Source organism: Heptranchias perlo, chromosome 2, assembly GCF_035084215.1.
Source record: "Heptranchias perlo isolate sHepPer1 chromosome 2, sHepPer1.hap1, whole genome shotgun sequence".
Classification (NCBI taxonomy): Eukaryota; Metazoa; Chordata; class Chondrichthyes; order Hexanchiformes; family Hexanchidae; genus Heptranchias; species Heptranchias perlo.
Genome location: NC_090326.1, coordinates 133551577 through 133570006, shown reverse-complemented (window position 1 = coordinate 133570006; position 18430 = coordinate 133551577). Strand labels below are relative to the sequence as shown.

At 40.4% G+C, this 18430-nt stretch overlaps 1 protein-coding gene across 1 annotated transcript in view; it reads right to left on the bottom strand.

The window, feature by feature from the left end:
* Nucleotides 1-417: 417 nt before the first annotated feature.
* rab18a (RAB18A, member RAS oncogene family) overlaps nt 418-18430 on the bottom strand; it is a 60831-nt gene continuing 42818 nt past the window's right edge. Inside the window, exons 4-7 of the mRNA XM_068007168.1 lie at nt 9426-9498; nt 9084-9202; nt 5175-5241; nt 418-4499 (exon numbers count right to left, since the gene is read on the bottom strand). Of these exons, the coding sequence (XP_067863269.1) occupies nt 4324-4499; nt 5175-5241; nt 9084-9202; nt 9426-9498 (435 nt within the window). The 3' untranslated portion in view covers nt 418-4323. The remainder of the gene's footprint in view (nt 4500-5174; nt 5242-9083; nt 9203-9425; nt 9499-18430) is intronic.

Here is an 18430-nt window from a genome sequence, read left to right as displayed (position 1 = left end):
GGAATTCACTGCCTAAAAGGGTGGTGGAAACATAGGAACAGGAGTAGGCCATTCAGCCCCTCGTGCCTGCTCCGCCATTTGATAAGATCATGGCTGATCTGTGATCTAAGTTCCATATACCTGCCTTTGGCCCATATCCCTTAATACCTTTGGTTGCCAAAAAGCTATCTATCCCAGATTTAAATTTAGCAGATTCAATAGTAACTTTCAACAGGGAATTGGATATATACTTAAAAAGGAAAAAACTGTAGGGCTACGGGGAAACAGCAGGGGATTCGGACTAATTGATATCTCTTTCAGAGAGCCAGCACAGGCACGATGGGACGAATGGCCTGCTACTGTGCTGTATGATTCTACAGTTGGTTTATCAAGTATGTTCAAAGAGAAGCAACATTTAAAAAAATATTAAAAGACGAGTTTCTTGGAGTTGAATCACAGATGGAAATTTTATTCATATATATATGTATGCTAATGCAATACCTTATACTATCATAATTATTGTAAAATAGTAAAGATTTTGCTAAATCCTCAGACTATCTTACTTTCAGCAATACAATACCAAATGGATTTATTTACGGTTAATGATTTCTCATTCTCAAGCCCTAATCTTTACATTATTGTAATCATACCACTAATAAATAATTGCAGTTATAATTAGACAGATAACTATATTTTTACCCTTGACTGAACTGGTAGGCAGTGTCCTACATTATTACAGGACATACATTTTTTTTCCCCTCCTTTTTCAGTAATTTTCTCCTGTCCCCTTCTCCTCTCCTGAAGGTGCAGACTCCTTGCTGAGGACAGTATCATGTTGTTTAGCCCCAGTACATCAATTGGGTGGCCAATGCTCATATGGGAGCCAAGACAGCGAATGTCAGAGTGTTCAAACATGGGAGCATCAGTCGAATCTCACTCTGCATTGACTCAACAAGCACGTGAAAAGCTGGAGCTGCCAGATAGAGATCAAGTGCAAGAACCCTGGCTGATTTTCTTTTCCCCTAACATAGGGGTGCTTGGATAAGTATAGCACCCATACTGCCACCCTGGTCAGTACACAGTTCACAACACTGTCCGATATTGAACCTGGTTTATATAGCTCACCACTTAAAGCTGCCTGAGCTATCCGATGAGCCTGACAATTAAAAAAAAATGGTGTGGTACTTTTCTTTTTAAGTTATGCTACAGACCTCAAAAAAATAAGTAAATGCATACTGGGATAAGAAAACATTAAGTAAACTAAGAAATAAAATTCAACTGCTACAGGATTTTATATATACATTCTATGTTTATGCTGTTGCTAAGAACATAAACTTAACAGGCTACATTACAATCAGAGTAGGTGTTGCAAAGCATTAATTCCAATGCAAAAGCTTTAAAATACAAAACTGTCCATGCTTGAAATCATTTAGCAGTTATTAATAAAAAAATGAAACACAGGGCAAGGTATACAGTGTGACTGTATATACAGCATGCTGTAATAAACAAGGTTACCCCTTACTATGCGTACTGGATATATGGATTTATTAATAGGAATCAAATCTTTTACAAATAGGTCATTATTGATTATATACAAAACTGTCAAGTATTCTCAAGTTGGAGCAATATCAAATTTGTGACTGCTCAGAAAATAGTTATATTAATAAGGCCCAAAAGGCAGCCAATTAAGGAAAAATCTGTTCCGTTCTACTTTTGTAAATTTGTTGTTTTGTCCCTTTGCAACGAATAAAGCCAAGAGACGCTCAGAGATGTACATTTACTACAACATGCCATACGTTTATTCTTTGCAATTACATCAAACCTAAGTTTACTTCATACTTGATTGCATTCTACAAAAGAGACCACAGTAAATATATTCCAAAATGTTTACGCGTATGAATCATGGATAATTTAAAATACCAGAGTTCAAATAAAATACTGAAGCATCTAACATTGTATTTTCTAAATGCAACTTAAAAAGGCACGATTCCAATGTTATCTTCTCTAAAATTGCTTGATGAAAAATGAAAACTGCGATATTCTTTTACAGAAATAAGATCCCAATAGTTGCTTAAAGAACGTTATTGCAAGTGTATGAGGATGGTACGGAGTTAATGAATAATGAACAGTTGTACATAATAACTAACAATCCTAAACCATATTTCTACATATGGTTTTTCAACTTGCTCAATCCAAAGTGTTTAGCCTTTTCTTATCCTTTAGAATGACAAATGTGGTGATTACTGTTGTAAGAATTGTAGCAAAAAGACATCTACAGACAGTTGTACAGTTTATAAGATACAATGATGTAGAGGAACAGAGGGACTTTAGAGTGCATGTCCATAGATCCCTGAAGGTAGCAGGACAGGTAGATAAGGTGTTAAAAAGGCATACGGGATACTTTCATTTATTAGCCGAGGCATAGAATATAAGAGCAGGGAGGTTATGCTGGAACTGTATAAAACATTGGTTAGGCCACAGCTAGAGTACTGTGTACAGTTCTGGTCACCACATTACAGGAAAGATGTGATTGCACCAGAGAGGGTACAGAAGAGATTTGAGAGGATGTTGCCAAGGCTGGAGAATTTTAGTTATGAGAAAAGATTGGATAGGCTGGAGTTGTTTTCTTTGGAACAAAGGAGGCTGAGGGGAGATTTAATTCAGATATATAAAATTATGATGGGACTAGATAGAGTGGATAGGGAGGACCTATTTTCCTTAGCAGAGGGGTCAGTGACCAGGGGGCATAGATTTAAAGTAATTGGTAGAAGGATTAGACAGGAGCTGAGGAGAAAGTTTTTCACCCAGAGGGTGGTAGGGGTCTGGAACGCACTGCCTGAAAGGGTGGAAGAGGCAGAAACCCTCAACTCATTTAAAAAGTACTTGGATCTGCACTTGAAGTGCTGTAACCTACAGGGCAACGGACCAAGTGCTGGAAAGTGGGATTAAGCTGGATAGCTCTTTTTCGGCTGGCCCTGACACGATGGGCCGTATAGCCTCCTTCTGTGCTGACACTTTCTATGATTCTATACAGCAAGATTGAATAGCACAGGAATTATTTACGATATTTATGATAATCCACTTCAAATTCTGTATTTTTCCCCATTCTGGGGAAATGTGAATTAGTACAGTGCAATAAACAAATAATGGAAGTAAGTTGCAATGACAAAGACTTGAATGTACACTTCAGTTTTTTTGATTCAACTTTAACAACTGACAAACATTCTGCAATTACTAACCAATCTTATATCTACATTTCTTAAAAGCATTTAATTATTGATTTCAGAATCACGACGTAAGAAAAAAAATGTAGTTTCTCTCTACAATACTTACAAATAGTATCAATAGTGCAACTGTATAATAATGCAGTCTTAAATGTACAAGACTAAACGAACACATTCACATACAATGAAGTTTACAGTTATAAATGCTAGTAAGTATAGTTCAGTATTTAGTTAATTGAAAAGGTTAGAGTCATAAATGTTTCCAAGAAATCTATCCAATCCATTGGTTATCACAGAAAGGGGCCTTATATTAGTCCTAATCTTCATTGTCTTATGGTGTGTATGCTTTTAAAAATAAAGTATTTAAATCATCAACTTAAGCAGTTACATGTTGTGGGTCTCTATATCAGGGCACATCTGTTTAGTACAACCGGGGAAATGATGGTTTAAAAAAATTCAGCTGCTGTAAAAAAAAACTCAGCAAGATTTTACTAGAATACTGCGAAACACTAGTTTATGAATGAAAGAATGTTATTTTAACATCTGATACAAGTTTACTGTTCTCTTACATTTATAAGATGTTTGTTCAGCTAGACTAACAGCAGTGAAAATTCAGTTATATTGAAGCATTTTACACTCAAGTGTTCCCAACACATACCACATATACTCCAAAATTTGCAAACCATATGAAACCCAGTTAAATTTGTGAGGCTGAGGGTCAGGGAAAGACAGTAATAAGTGGTTCGTCACTGACGTGTGAAAATACATGAATAAAGCAAAGAAAGAAAGCATCTTGAGACTACAATGGGCAGATTGTTTCTAGATGAAACTAGACCATATGAACATGTACACATGAACTCTGACGCTCACCGATGAAAACTGTTGGAGTTTTGATATGTAACTGTTTCAAATTACAAGCAAAATGTTTTATGAACATTGACTCTGGATTGCAAGATTCTGCATGCCCACAACTAAATTGGCCTTAGGTGAGTAGTGGGGATGGTTTTACATGATGTGAACAAAGAGTGTGCAAATTGCAATGTCAACTCTAGAATTTATACAAATAGTTCACCAATTGTTTTAAATTGGCAAGAAATGACTCCATCAAAAGTCTTACAGTTTACAGCATGGAGCAATATCCGCCACAAGAACCTCCACTGTTGGAATCAGGTGAGTCCGATAACCGAAGTCTACTATTCTGACTCTCACTTTCCCATAAGCCAGGTGTCTGAATAATTTTTTCAACGAGTTCTTCAAATGCACACTGCACACCATCACGCGTTTTTGCACTGGACTCTGCAAAAGAAATGTTTTTAAAAGGTTTAGAGCACATATGGTGTACTTTAAACGGAGTACAAACAATGAATAGACTGGAGTGAACCTTAGAATGCTGAATCAATCAAATCCAATCGATTCACCATGCATCACGTTTAATCCAGATTTCTGTTTCAGTAACTAACTTTTTTATGTGAAGAAAACTATAATATTGCATGGATGCACAATAATGTTCTGTAACTGAAGAATTGCAATTGAAAAAAACTAATCACATTCAACAGTTGTTATGGGTCTTAACCAAAGTAAATACTGCATGTACCAAAACAAAAATAGAATATAGGTGGAAATATACAGCAGGTACATCAACCTCCAATAAAAGTTAAGTCAACTCAACCTTCCTCATCAGATGCCAACTGGTCTGCTGCACATTTTTTGGTTTATTTGATTTTCAGCATTTGCCATTTTCTTTTTTATTTCTAGCAGATACACCGCATAGCCGACACAGACACGATGGGCCGAATGGCCTCCTTCTGTGCCTTAAATTTCTATAATTCTATGATTTCTGTAACATATTTATGTAAAAGCAATATAAATAGTGATCTTCCAAGACAAAGTGATAAAAGTTCTACCATGCTCGTCAAATTGCTTCTTTTCATTTTTTATTAAGAAATTCAGTAGTTACTTTTGTCAACCTACCTATAAATAACATGGAATGTTTTCTCGCAAACTTCAAACCTTCATTCCGATCTACTTCACGGTTTTCCTTCAATAAAGTAACTTGATATTAATAATCAAAATCATTAGTTTTATAAATTTCTAAGTAGATGAAATATCAATTTTCCATCAATGGGGGTGGGGGGGGGGGAAGGAGTTTGTAAATTTAAATTTTCCATTACACTGTAATATACCTTCCAAATTCACATCAGAGTGGCAAAGCTAATTGAAAGTTTCTAACAAACAGCAACTTGCATTCAAATAGCACAGAAAAAACAACATTCTAAAAAGGATGCTGAGCCAAAGGAAGAGATATTAGGAGGGGTGACCAGCAACTTAGTGAAAGAAATGGGTTTTAAGGAGGGTCTTAAAGTAGAAGAGGGAGCTGCAATCTAATCTTGCATGTTGTCAGTCTTGCATGTTCTGCCTCAACCACTGGAAGTGCATTGCACAGCCTCACAACTCTATGTAAAGAAGTTTCTCCTGCCCTGTTCTAAATCTCTTACATTTAATCTTGTATCTATGGCTTCTTGTTGTCGACCCCTCAACTACCAGAAACAGACTGCTTCTGTCTACCCTATCCCATCCTTTCAAAATTTCAAACACTTCTATTATATTGCCCCATAATCTGAACTGTTCTATTGAAAAATGTACCAATTTTTCAAGTCTTTCTTGTAACTGAATACTCTTCCTTATTTGTTCGACATCAACATACTACTAGGAGGACACAAGTCCAGTTGCCATGACATATCAAAGTCCAAAGGAACTGTTAAAAACATTCACATATCAAGACTTTGATACTTGGAGAATTTTGCTTAGTGTGGCTCTGCTTTCTAGGTCTTTCCAGCATCTGCCTCCTGCTCTTTTGTTACAGGTAGAGTATTTCTAAATCTGTCCCTGATACCAACGTTGTGTTATCCTCCTGAATCAAGTATCTGGTCAGCTGATTTCTCACTCTTTTCTCTCTCTCTGACTCTGGGTCAATGTGCAAAACAGTGTAAGACTGAGATTTGGAGCAGTCAGCACTACTCCTATTCTGCTGGACATGTCTGTCTGAATTTGACAGCCCAGTGGTCTGTTCTTAGTGGTGTTAGATTTTAAATGAAGTCAGGATACTGCAAGAGGCTAGCACAACATTGATGTCAGGCCAAGTTTAGGGATACAGATGCTATACTGTACCTAGGGCAAACACAAGCATTCGGTGAACATGGGAGCTGGTGGTTGAGTCTAGGAGAGCAAGGCCAAGCCAAAATTACTCAATATATGGAGATAATCTGTACACTGAAGTTCAATATATGAAGACTCAACTGTAGTATAAAAACTGGTGTTTGGACCCAGAGGATTGTCATTTTTAGGCAGGCCTGTACCACAGCTGCACCATTAAAAAGGTTCTTATTCTGAGCAAAACAATGATCACAAATGTTGACTATTTTTCACGCTGAAAGGGATCAGTTATTAATGTTTGCAGGCGAACTAAAAGCATAGCCCAGAGTGAGGCCTTCTGTACATACATTGCAGCAGGAAAGGATCACCTGATTGCAGTGCGTACAAATTTCTTGAGATGTTGTCCTCAGGTGTTCCTCACTACCCCAGAGAGAATGAATACTTTCAGAAAGTGCAATGGGGATACTAGTTTAAAAAGATAGAACCTTGAAATTAGCCTCTTTGAATATTAGCATACAAGCACTTATGTACTCATATGAATAAATGGGTTAACACCTCTTAAGATAATGCAAAGGAATTTCATGCAAACATAAGCTAATATTCAAAGAGCGCAATTTCAAGGCATGTGCTTAATTCAGTATGCGAGCGTCTAGGAGAATCTTGGAAAAAGGCAAAAAAAGTGCTAAATGATCCAGCATGATTTCCAGTGGAAATGTCAAAGATGAAGGCAAGTGGCATTTCTCAAAACCTTCCTGTGGGCATACGTGCGAAAAATAAACACAAGAGCTTGTGTGTGGAAGATCTCTAACGGAAGCATTTATTTTCATAATCCTTTATGGTGTTTATGCTTATCTACAAAGGATTGACATCCCTGCAGTAGCAGTTTCAATATGGTAGCAATAACACTTTTTCTTTGAAAATTTTATCGTAAACATTCCTGAGATCACTGCTGTTTGAATCTGCATTGAAACATTCATAACAACAAACTCAATGGATCAGCCTTTTAGATCTAAAGTAGGGACAATTTAATTCCAAGTACGGTAGTCAGGTGGAAGCCTTTGGGCTGTTAGCATGCAGAAGATACTTTTATAAACCCGTGTGCCTATTGTAGATCTACTGAATTAAATAAAAATGAAATCCAGGAAATCTGAAAGAAGAGCAGAAAACACAGGAAATAAAAGGGTTGCTATTCAAAATGCTAGCCTGCCTTTTCTGTCAGATGCTGCTGTATATTTCCTGTGTTTTAAATTTATTGAGCTGGCTATTCGTGACTAGTTTACTGCAGACGTATGAAGTGGTAATCTCAGGAGTGTTTGGATTTTATTTTAAAATAGGACTACGATTGCAACACCTCTACTAATTAAGCTATTCAAAACAGTATGCATTAATAGTCCCAACGAGGCTGAAGAATTCAATGAGCCAGAATTGAGTGACTTTCAAGGCAAGCTGAAACAGAAGCAAGCAACTCAAACAACAACTACTTGCAACCATGTAACACCTTTAACGTAGCAAAATGTCCCGAGGCGCTTCACAGCAGCTTTATCAAACAAAATTTGACACCGATCCACAAACAACTATAATACTCAATTCCTCCACCTCCAATTCTTCCTTCTCAATGTCTCTGACCCAACCCCCTTCTCTACTGAAGTGTATTTTATTTTTTTTTAAAAAAGGATTCGTTTAATTTTGTTCAAAGTTTATGCTTTTTCATGTGAAAAGATAAACAAGTAAAATCCCCACCAGTCAAGCAGTGAGCAGCTTAAAATTTTCATCACAGAATTCTTTAATAGTTCTGTAAATTTAACATCTCATGCATACATGTGAATATTTGGCTTTGTTAAAATTAGACAATTTTGCTATCACGTTTTCTTGATAACGTGAGTTACATTTGGTACTTCCTTCAAAACTAGAGAAGCATCTTTCAGTACTATTAGGTTTTTCAAATTACAGAGACAACACTAAGAAGCCATCTTGAATTTTATGGGAGCAACACAGTTTATATGAACCAACAGTAGAATACTTAAAAGCATCAATATATATTTAAAACTACAAGGGCAACAATATTTTTTTTTAATTGAGGAAAAGGAGAACTCAAAAGCTAAATACAATAGCAAGGTACTGCCATTGTGGTTTTCACTGATTCATTTACCTCATGACAAACTGACCAGTGGTAAAATAAGCTATTACATAAAGTCTGATACAATTCCATTGGAAGGAGACTTTAAAATGTTATGTACACAAATACAATAAAAAGTCCTCAACTGCAGTGCATCTTCCACCTACCAGGTTATTCTGGGCTATGGATAACCCTTGTGGGCACTGACAGCAAGTTCACAGCTGCAGAGGCAAAATGTCTTACTTTTTCCTTTCTTTTTCTTCCATCAGGAGAGTAAGCTCTACAGTGCTCCATCTACTGGCCTAGCCTCGCAGAGAACTGGTAAAAGCATAATGTAGGTAGGTTTCCTCAAAAAACGGAGAACTAAATTTAAATTCTACTTCTGACCCAATTTAAATACTGTTATAGCTACCAAACTGCCTAAAGATATTGAGGGCTGAGTGGCAAGCAGTAGCAAGGAACAAATCCCAACTCTACCACTGGAAAAAGTATTTAAAAAAACAAGTTATTTATTTATAAGTAATTTTGTTGAGAGGCACAATATAAATAGTATAACAGATTGAAAACAAAAGATAAATACAACAGACATACATCTAAATTGCATCACTTACTTTGTCAATTTTGTTTCCTACTAACATTTTCACAATATCGTTCCTTGTGCAATATGTTTCCAGCTCATTCAGCCAATTTTCTAGTCTTATAAAGGTGTCTCTTCTGGTTACATCATATACTGAAAAAGAAACATTTAGAAACTTATGTAGCTAATTTAACCTTGGAGATAAAGCAGCATTAAAGAAGGTGTGAATAGGATAACACCCTTTTTATTGCCTGGTGGCTAAAGTTGCTTTATGATAGAAAGGAAGTAAAAGCAACATAACCTAAGAAATTGTAAATCAATCAGTACTGCATGCTGTTCATGAAATCAGACTTTAGAAGTTTTTAAATAATTTTACCTAGGATAACACCTTGTGCCCCTCGATAGTAACTGGGAGTCAAGGTCCTAAACCGTTCTTGTCCAGCAGTATCCTGAAATCAAGAATAATGACATTTATTGAGGGCAATTGAGGGGGGGGCGGGGGGGGAAGGGGAGGGGAAGAGAGAGAAAGAGAAATAAGTGAGTGTACTTACTGTCTAGTTTTCTTCTGTCATCTTTCATGGTTAGTTTACTAGAAATATTATATGTATTTGGGTAAAGCTGCATAAAAATTAATGACGTTCACAGCTAGATTTTTGGGAAAGGGTGAACAAAACTGATTTTAGGTGATTAACATTTTTTTTATGCAAAAGGAAAAAAGGATCTAATCTTCACGTTTCACACACTAAACTGAACATGTAGGAAATCACAGCTGCCTCCAGTAAACTAAAAATGAAACCATTTCTACAGTGTAAACATATAAACATTTTATATTTGACATCATATATATTTTTAAAATGGCAGATCCAAATTAAAACCGCTGGCAGATCATGCATTGTTCAAATGAGCATTTCCGGTAGCTAGAAAAATTTACCGGTAGTTAAATTCTAAGACAGAAAATCGCTCTTGCTCACTTCATCGTGTTCATTTATATTTTTGATTTACTGTTCTTATTTAAAATATGCTTTATGATCTCATTATTGTTACTTGAATGCATTATTTATCATGTTTGAACAGCTGCTCCCTAGTAATTACTAGCAAGCCAGTTTCACCCTAGTAAATTTTAAAATTTTCTAGTAGCGAATGCCAATTTTAAATGCTGCCATGCCAAACAGATGCATTTTTTTTGAAGAAACTGCTGATAAGTGCCGAAAAAGGACCAGAATTTTAATACATTAGTCTTGCAAGACTGTTTATAAAAGAAACAGGAGGCAGTTAATTTTGTATAGTGTTGAAATAGGAAATGTTTCTGATTTCAGGAGCATGGTCAAAAGTGGAAAAGAATGACACCAACACACACAATGTGGAAAGTTCTGGCAAGTAGAATTAGATTAAGTACTTAAGTGTGCCTTATACTAAACTAATTGTGTATGCTTCACCAACTGTAAAGACCTTCTCATTTATCATAGTTAAAATCCAGCATCGTCAAGCCCAGTAGATTCCACTTGTCATGCCTATGACAGCATGAAGATTTCAGCTCACCAAGAGCCACAGGAGCAACAAATCCCATAACTTGGCTGTAAGCGCCCCCCTGTGGCTAAAAACAGCAGTAGCCAAAATCATCAGATTATTTGTCTAACAGCCTTTGCAAAAATCAAGAATTCTTAAACCATTCCTGAAGATTAACTTATCCAAGCAGCCAGTAGCATAATTCTAAACATGCCCGATTGGAGTTCCAGAATGATCTTATAAAATGAGCTACATTGGTAAAAAGACAGATTTTTTAAAAAATGATCTCATGGAATGCTAAGGAGATTAATTGCACAGTGAAATGATCCAAAAGTCTATCCAAAATGTCTAGAATGAAATGTGAAGTTGAGCTAATCCAAGAATTTTACTTGAAGGAAACAGAAGCAATTAAACTAAGAGGATGGGTGGGACAGGTATTTCTGGACTCCTACGATTCTGAAAGCAGAAGAGTCCTGATAGCAATCCATATATAACATAACTGGTTCCAGAGCATGAAGGAAGATTTATAAACAATAAGACATTCTTAGTAGCAGGGAAATCATTACAACTAAGCTAATACATATGCCCTTAATGCTAACCAGTCCTCAATCTTCGATTGGAATTCAGCAACTCTATCCAGATTTAGCAATATTCATAGAAGACGTGAATATTTCTGCAAGGGGAGGGGCAAACAAAGCCTAATTTAATTACATTGTAACTGTCTGGGTAGGGCTATCATTTACTTGATATATTTATGGTTTGCTTGATGGCTGAGGCTTTCAAATCTATCCAAATATAAAATATTATTTAACCCACCAATAACACTAAGTTCAAAAGATTTAATAAGGATGGATTTTGACACAAGGTAACCTTTTCAATCATGTCACTGTACTCCAGTATATTGTTTTAGATAATTTTCTTAGCTGAAACAAATCTATCCAGGAGTTTATTTATTTAGAAGATTCAAAAGGAGGGAGCATTTTCAATATATATATAACCCTAATTCCAGGTATTATAAACCTCTTATCTGGCAAGAAATTTTTTGTATTATAATTTGTTTTTCTCATACCTGCAAGACCTTCCATTTTAGGTCTCGCACATAGCTGAAAAACCCGTTGACCTCAGTGAACAACTCCACTGAAAGTTCTGCACATCCGCATCCAGGCCAGTACTGGATCCTAATCAGGAGGCACCCCTGTACTGAAAGTTGAGTATTGGGTTCGCACTAAATTTTCCTGGTCAGACATCTCATTTGGTGCACTGAACTAGCCCAGATGGCAATCAGTAGGTATGTAGAAGAGCTACTAACTAATGTCAGCAGGATTCCTAGCTGGGTACAAGTTTTAAAATCACCAAGGGCAGAGAAAGAATTTAAATGGGAATTACATTCCCACAACCTCCACTTAAGGTGCCTGCAGTGTGGCTAAAGACAAGCCAAAATAAAAATAAATTTACCTGGTAGGTGACATTTATAATATTACCCACAAATGGATAGATATCAAAAGATTACTTTATATTGAAAGAATTTCTCCCACTTCCACACTTATGTGCTTTAACAACCTCGCTTTCACCATAGTATCTTTACAATAAACTAAATTCTGCTTGTATGGAAATGCTTCAAAAAGGTTGCTGCTCATCGCAAAAGTAAAATTAAATTACAGAATTAGAAAAGGGATGTCTGCAGGATACAAAATGTTCCTTTCAGGAGTGAAGTTAGGAAATACTTCTACACGCAAAGGGTGGTAGGAGTTTGGAACTCTCTTCTGCAAGTGGCAGTTGATACCCCCTAAACCTTAATACCTTTGGTTAACAAAAGTCTATCAATCTCAGATTTAAAATTAACTATTGAGCTAACATCAACTGCCGTTTGCAGGAGTTCCAAACTTCTACCATCCTTTGTATATAAAAGCCTTGTTAACCAAAGGTATTAAGGGATATGGGGCTAAGGCAGGTATACGGGGCTCAATTTTAAAAGGGTGGCGGGATGGCAGTGGGGGGGGGGGGGTTAATGGGTGCGCGGCAAACCCGAATAATAAAAAACTTACCTTTCACCACGTGATTGCGACTTAATTGGTGGCCATTAATCTTGTTTCGCCGTCCGAAAGCTGCGCAGTGGGCAGACTGTGCACCTGCACGACAGGCTATCAGCAGGAGTGTCTGTATTTAAAGGGCCATTGCTCTAATGGATTTTGCTGGAGCAAAGAGCCAGAAGACCCAATGGAGCAGCACAGGGGCAAGGCTGCTCCAAGATTCAGCGATGCCTCACTTCAGATGCTGCTGGCCGGGGCGAGGAGGAGGAGGGAACTATTTTACCAGGCTGACAGGAGGAAGTGCCCTGCCTCTGCCACCAAGAAGGCCTGGCTCGAAGTAGGAGAGGAGGTCACCAGCAGCAACATATCCCACATTTGGGTCCAGTGCAGGAAGTGTTTCAATGACCCAACTAGGTCAGCAAAAGTGAGCACATTTACCAATTCTCCTGCATTCCGTGGTGCACATCATCCACCCACCCCTTTCAATTCATTCTGCACTGCCAAGATCATTCCTCACACCCACTTAAGGCTCAGCCTCAACTTACCTGCACTTCCTCGCCTCCCCATTTGTGATCCCTCCACTACCACGCACCCCAGTCCTGATCCAATGTGATGTCTCTGTCTGATACTCATCCTCTAATGCACCTCTTTCACGGTCAGCCTCACTCAAAGCTATGGGGAGCGGGCAGGAAATTGGACATGAAGCTGAGTTCGGATCGGTCAATGCCCTGTGGGTGGCGGAGAGGGCCCAGGGGCTATGTGGCCGGGTCCTGCTCCGACTTCTTGTGTTCTTTAGATTTGTGGTTGGGATCAGATCAGCCATGATCTTATTGAATGGCGGAGCAGGCTCGAGGGGCCGATTGGCCTACTCCTGCTCCAATTTCTTATGTTCTTATGTTCTTATTCCTCGGGTGGTCACTTCGCCACTCACTCACACGTCTGTACTTTCTCCCCTTATGAGCGCGCAAAATGCACGAGAGGGAGAGGACTGGAGGGGGGCCACAAAAAACAGTGGTCCTCACGTGGAGGCGGCGGCGGCGGCGGCCCTGGAGATCAGCTGCACGTTCGGGGACGCTGAGACTGGTACCCCACAAACATCTGTTAACACAACTTTAACATTCATAACATCAATTCATGTTGTGTGTGAACAACGATTGGCATGTTGAACACCTCAGTATGCTCATTGCAACATGACACATCTGTGACCATGCTTAATATTGCCTTCTCTTCAACGACTGCAGCGACGGCAGAGGGCGATTCATCAGAGGACCTGCCGGCCTCTGAGGGTGCACAGTCACGTCTTAGCAAGCTATCCACCAGCGCAGATACTCACACCTCGTTGGGTCCTAGTAGGCAGTTAGTTGGATTGGCACCTGGTGAGTCAGCACGCACAAATGAGCACGAGCAGACACTGGCGGCAGGGGCAGCTGTGGAGAGTCCCCATCGGTGGGCGCACTCCTCTCCAGGCTCTGCTCAACTGGAAGCAGATGCTGAACCCTGGGGGCCATTCTTTAAAAGGAGATTGATCGAGGTCCAACAGCACATTTGAGAGCTACTGGAACAGGTGCCATGTACACTCTCCATAACAGCCCAGAGAATGGGAGTCCAACTCCTGCACTAGTGGAATGGCGGCACAGGTACGGGAGGGAATCTCAGATAGTGTCACTGGTAACTGCGGAAATGTCTGCAATGGAGAGAAGGCTAGCCTCTGTTGAGCTACAAGCACGGCTCACAAAAGGAGTCCATTCGGGCCCTGACAATGGCCATGCAAACTCGGTGCACAACATTCTTCTGCCTTAAACAGACTGATAGATACTTTAGAAGTGGCCTTACAAGGCATCACACATGTCCTCCAAACTGTTGTCCAGCAGGGTGGTAGGAGTGGGACTGGCCCAGGAGAAGGATGATGGCGAAAGGGGACACGGAAGTGGGGATGCCACTCAAAGCGCTCCCACGTCTCACCCATTGCCCCCCTCTCAACCAGTATCCACAATGCTGCCTCCTCTCCAGGAGGCCGAGTCAGCCCCTGTGGAGGTGGAGCAATCCTTGGAGGGGCCCTCGCAGGCTCCAAAACCCAGAGGGCATAGGCCAAAAGCATCTAAGCAGTCTGGCCATGGACATGAGCAACCTTCTATAACCTCTGCTGCAGCCACAGGGGATGCACCAAGTAGAAGTAGTAGGAAGAGAAAGGCTAAGGATTTGCGATCACGAAAGGTATGCACAAGGGTGCCTGACAGACTGTCATGTTTTTCATTTATATTTGGTTTATGTTAAAGTCACATTAAATGTTATCATTCTCACCACCACTGCCATGTCTTGCCCATTCTTGACTGGCTTTTGCAATAGCACCCTTTCATTTGCTTCACCATGAACGGTGACACTTGATACCACCCATTGGGGCACTTTACAGTGGGTGTATGTGTAGTTGCAGGACTGTTTTGTGTGGGGGGGGTGGGAAACCGGTGTTGGCACTGATTTTTTTAGGTGGAGAGAGGACTGGACTCTTCTCACTTTCTGATCTTACGAGAGCCGTTCATATATGAGTGACTCCCTGGCCTCACGAGCAGCCAGGTGAGCTGCTGCTCTGCCCATGGGTTCGTCCTCCTCCTCCATGTGGATGGCAGATGAGTGGATGGGGCCTCCTCAATCGGTACCCCTCTCTGTTGTGCCACATGTGCAGGACATAACACTACTATAATGCGACCCCCTCTCGCTGGTGCATATTGTTGCGCTCCCCAGAACGATCGAGGCACCGAAATCGCATCTTCAGTGACCCTATCGCATGTTCACATATAGACCTGGTGGCGATGTGCTGTCTTTGTATCGATGCTGTTGCTCGCTGATGGGGTTCTTCAGAGGTGTCATGAGCCACATGTGCAGGGGGTATCCCTTGTCCCCGAGGAGCCAGCCCTTAAGGGTGTTCGGTGCGCGGAAGAGGCCCAGGATGTTGGATTCCCTCAGAATGAACGAATCGTGGCAGCTGCCAAGGAATCTGGCGGACACGTGAAGAAATCTTTTGCAGTGGTCACAAGCGAGCTGAGCGTTGGAGTGATGGAGTTGATGAACAGTCCTGGCTCGTGTGGAGCTGCTCAGATTGCTATATGCGTGCAATTGATTGCACCCTGGACACGCGAGAAGCCAGCCAGAGTGGAATCCCACTGCCCTCTCCGTCTGGCTGAGGTCGTCCATGGGGAAGTTGACATATTGCGAGGCTCTGCGAAACAAGCAGTCGGTGACCTGCCTTATGAATTTGTGTGCAGATGACTGAGACCCCGGCGATGTCACCGGTGGCATCCTGGAATGGTCTGGAGGTGAAGAAATTGAGGGCAGCAGTGACTTTGACTGTGATGTGTAATGAAATGCCGCCAGACCCAGCCAGAAGCAGCTCGGCATGAAGGAGGCGGCAGATATCTGCAATCTGTACCACCAAAACATTCAAATATATGAAAAAGGGCAGGAAAAGACCAACTAGTCCATCAAGAATGGAGTCAAACAGAATACAGAACATAGGAACAGGAGTAGACCATTTAGCCCCTCAAGCCTGTTCTGCCATTCATTAAGATCATGGCTGATCTGTGATCTAACTCCATGGGCTCAATTTTAAAATGAAAGTCCGGGGGCGGGCAAAGAAAAGTGTGTTTTTTTTGGAGCAATTAAAGTCAGCAGGACAATATTTAAACTAACAATTCAAGTACTTAAAGTAATCGAAATGTGCATGAATGTAACTAATTATGCTGGCAAGTGATTTCAACGCTGCCTCAGCGTGTTTCCCGTGCTCTGTGAAACACGCCATGGTGAAGGAGTTGTGTTTCAGCCGGCAGCCATTTGGACATTTAAATCCGTGTTTGACAGATGGGGATAAAAGGTGAGTTATTGCAGCAGGGCACTCAGTTCTCTCAGACAAACTTTTGGCTGGGAGATCTTTGTATTTAGACTGAAAATTCTTGGTTTCCACTCAGAATTGTTCTGTTTACACATATTTACCAACTTTTTGGACCCCATCAAACTGATAACTTTCATTCTTATAAACTTCAGAGAGAATAGCCCCTTTCTACTCAACTACTTCTCATAAGACAACCCTCTCATCCCAGGAATTAATTTAGTGAACCTTCATTGTGCTGCCTTCAAGGCAAGTATATTCCTCCTTAGATAAAGAGACCAAAACTGCACACAGTACTCCAGGTGAGGTCTCACTAAAGTCCTGTACAACTGTAGTAAGACTTCCCCCTTGTACTCCAACCCCCTTGCAATAAAGGCCAACATTCCATTTGCTTTCCTAATTGCCTGCTGTACCTGCATACTAACTTTTTGTTTTTCTTGTACGAGGTCACCCAAGTCTCTCTGAACACCAACATTTAATAGTTTCTCACCATTTAAAAAAAATTCTGTTTTTCTATTCTCCCTACAAAGTGCATAACCTCACATTTCCCCACATTATATTCCATCTACCACCTTTTTGCCCACCCACTTAATCTTTCAATATCCCTTTGCATACTCTGTCCTCCTTACAGCTTACTTTCCCATCTAGCTTTGTATTGTCAGCAAACTTGGATAAATTACACTTGGTCCCTTCATCTAAATCATTAATATAGATTGTAAATAGCTGAGGCCCAAGCACTGATCCTTGCGGCACCCCACTAGTTACAGCCTGCCAACCTGAGAATGACCCACATATCCCCACTCTCTGTTTTCTGTCCTTTAAACAATCCTCTATCCATCCTAATATATTACCCCCAACTCCATGAGCCCTTACCTTATATAACAACCTTTTATGTGGCACCTTATCGAATGCCTTTTGAAAATCCAAATATACTACATCCACTGGTTTCCCTTTATCGACCCAGCTAGTTACATCCTCAAAAAACTAATAAGTTTGTCAAACATTATTTCCCTTTCATAAAACCATGTTGACACTGTCTAATCATATTATGATTTTCTAAGTGCCATTACCACTTCCTTAATAATGGATTCTAGCATTTTCCCAACGACCGATGTTAAGCTAACTGGCCTGTAGTTTCCCCTCTCCCTCCCTTCTTGAATAGCGGGGTAACATTTGCAACCTTCCAGTCCACTGGGATCGTTCCAGAATCTAGAGAATTTTGGAAGATCAAAACCAATGCATCATCCGCTATCTCTGCAGCCACCTCTTTTAGAACCCGAGGATATAGGCCAACGTGTTGTGTGGCACTACCACCATGCTAAATGGGATAGATTCAGAACAGATCTAGCAGCTCAAAACTGGGCATCCATGAGGTGTTGTGGGCCATCAGCAGCAGCAGAATTGTATTCCAGCACAATCTGTAACTTCATGGCCCAGCATATTCCTCAGTCTACCATTACCAACAAGCCAGGGGATCAACCCTGGTTCAATGAGGAGTGCAGAACAGCATGCTAGGAGCAGCACCAGGCGTACCTAAAAATGAGGTGCCAACCTGGTGAAGCTACAACTCAGGACTACATGCATGCTAAACAGCGGAAGCAACATGCTATAGACAGAGCTAAGCAATTCCACAACCAACGGATCAGAATTGTCCACCACCATTCACGACTGGATGTGGTGGACAATTAAACAACTAACGGGAGGAGGAGGCTCTGTAAACATCCCCATCCTCAATGAGGCGGAGTCCAGCACGAGTGGAAAAGACAAGGTTGAAGTGTTTGCAACCATCTTCAGCCAGAAATGCCAAGTGGATGATCCATCTCGGTCGCCTCCCGATATCCCCACCACCACAGAAGCCAGTCTTCAGCCAATTCAATTCACTCCACGTGATATCAAGAAATGGCTGAATGCACTGGATACAGCAAAGGCTATGGGCCCTGACAACATCCCGGCTGTAGTGCTGTA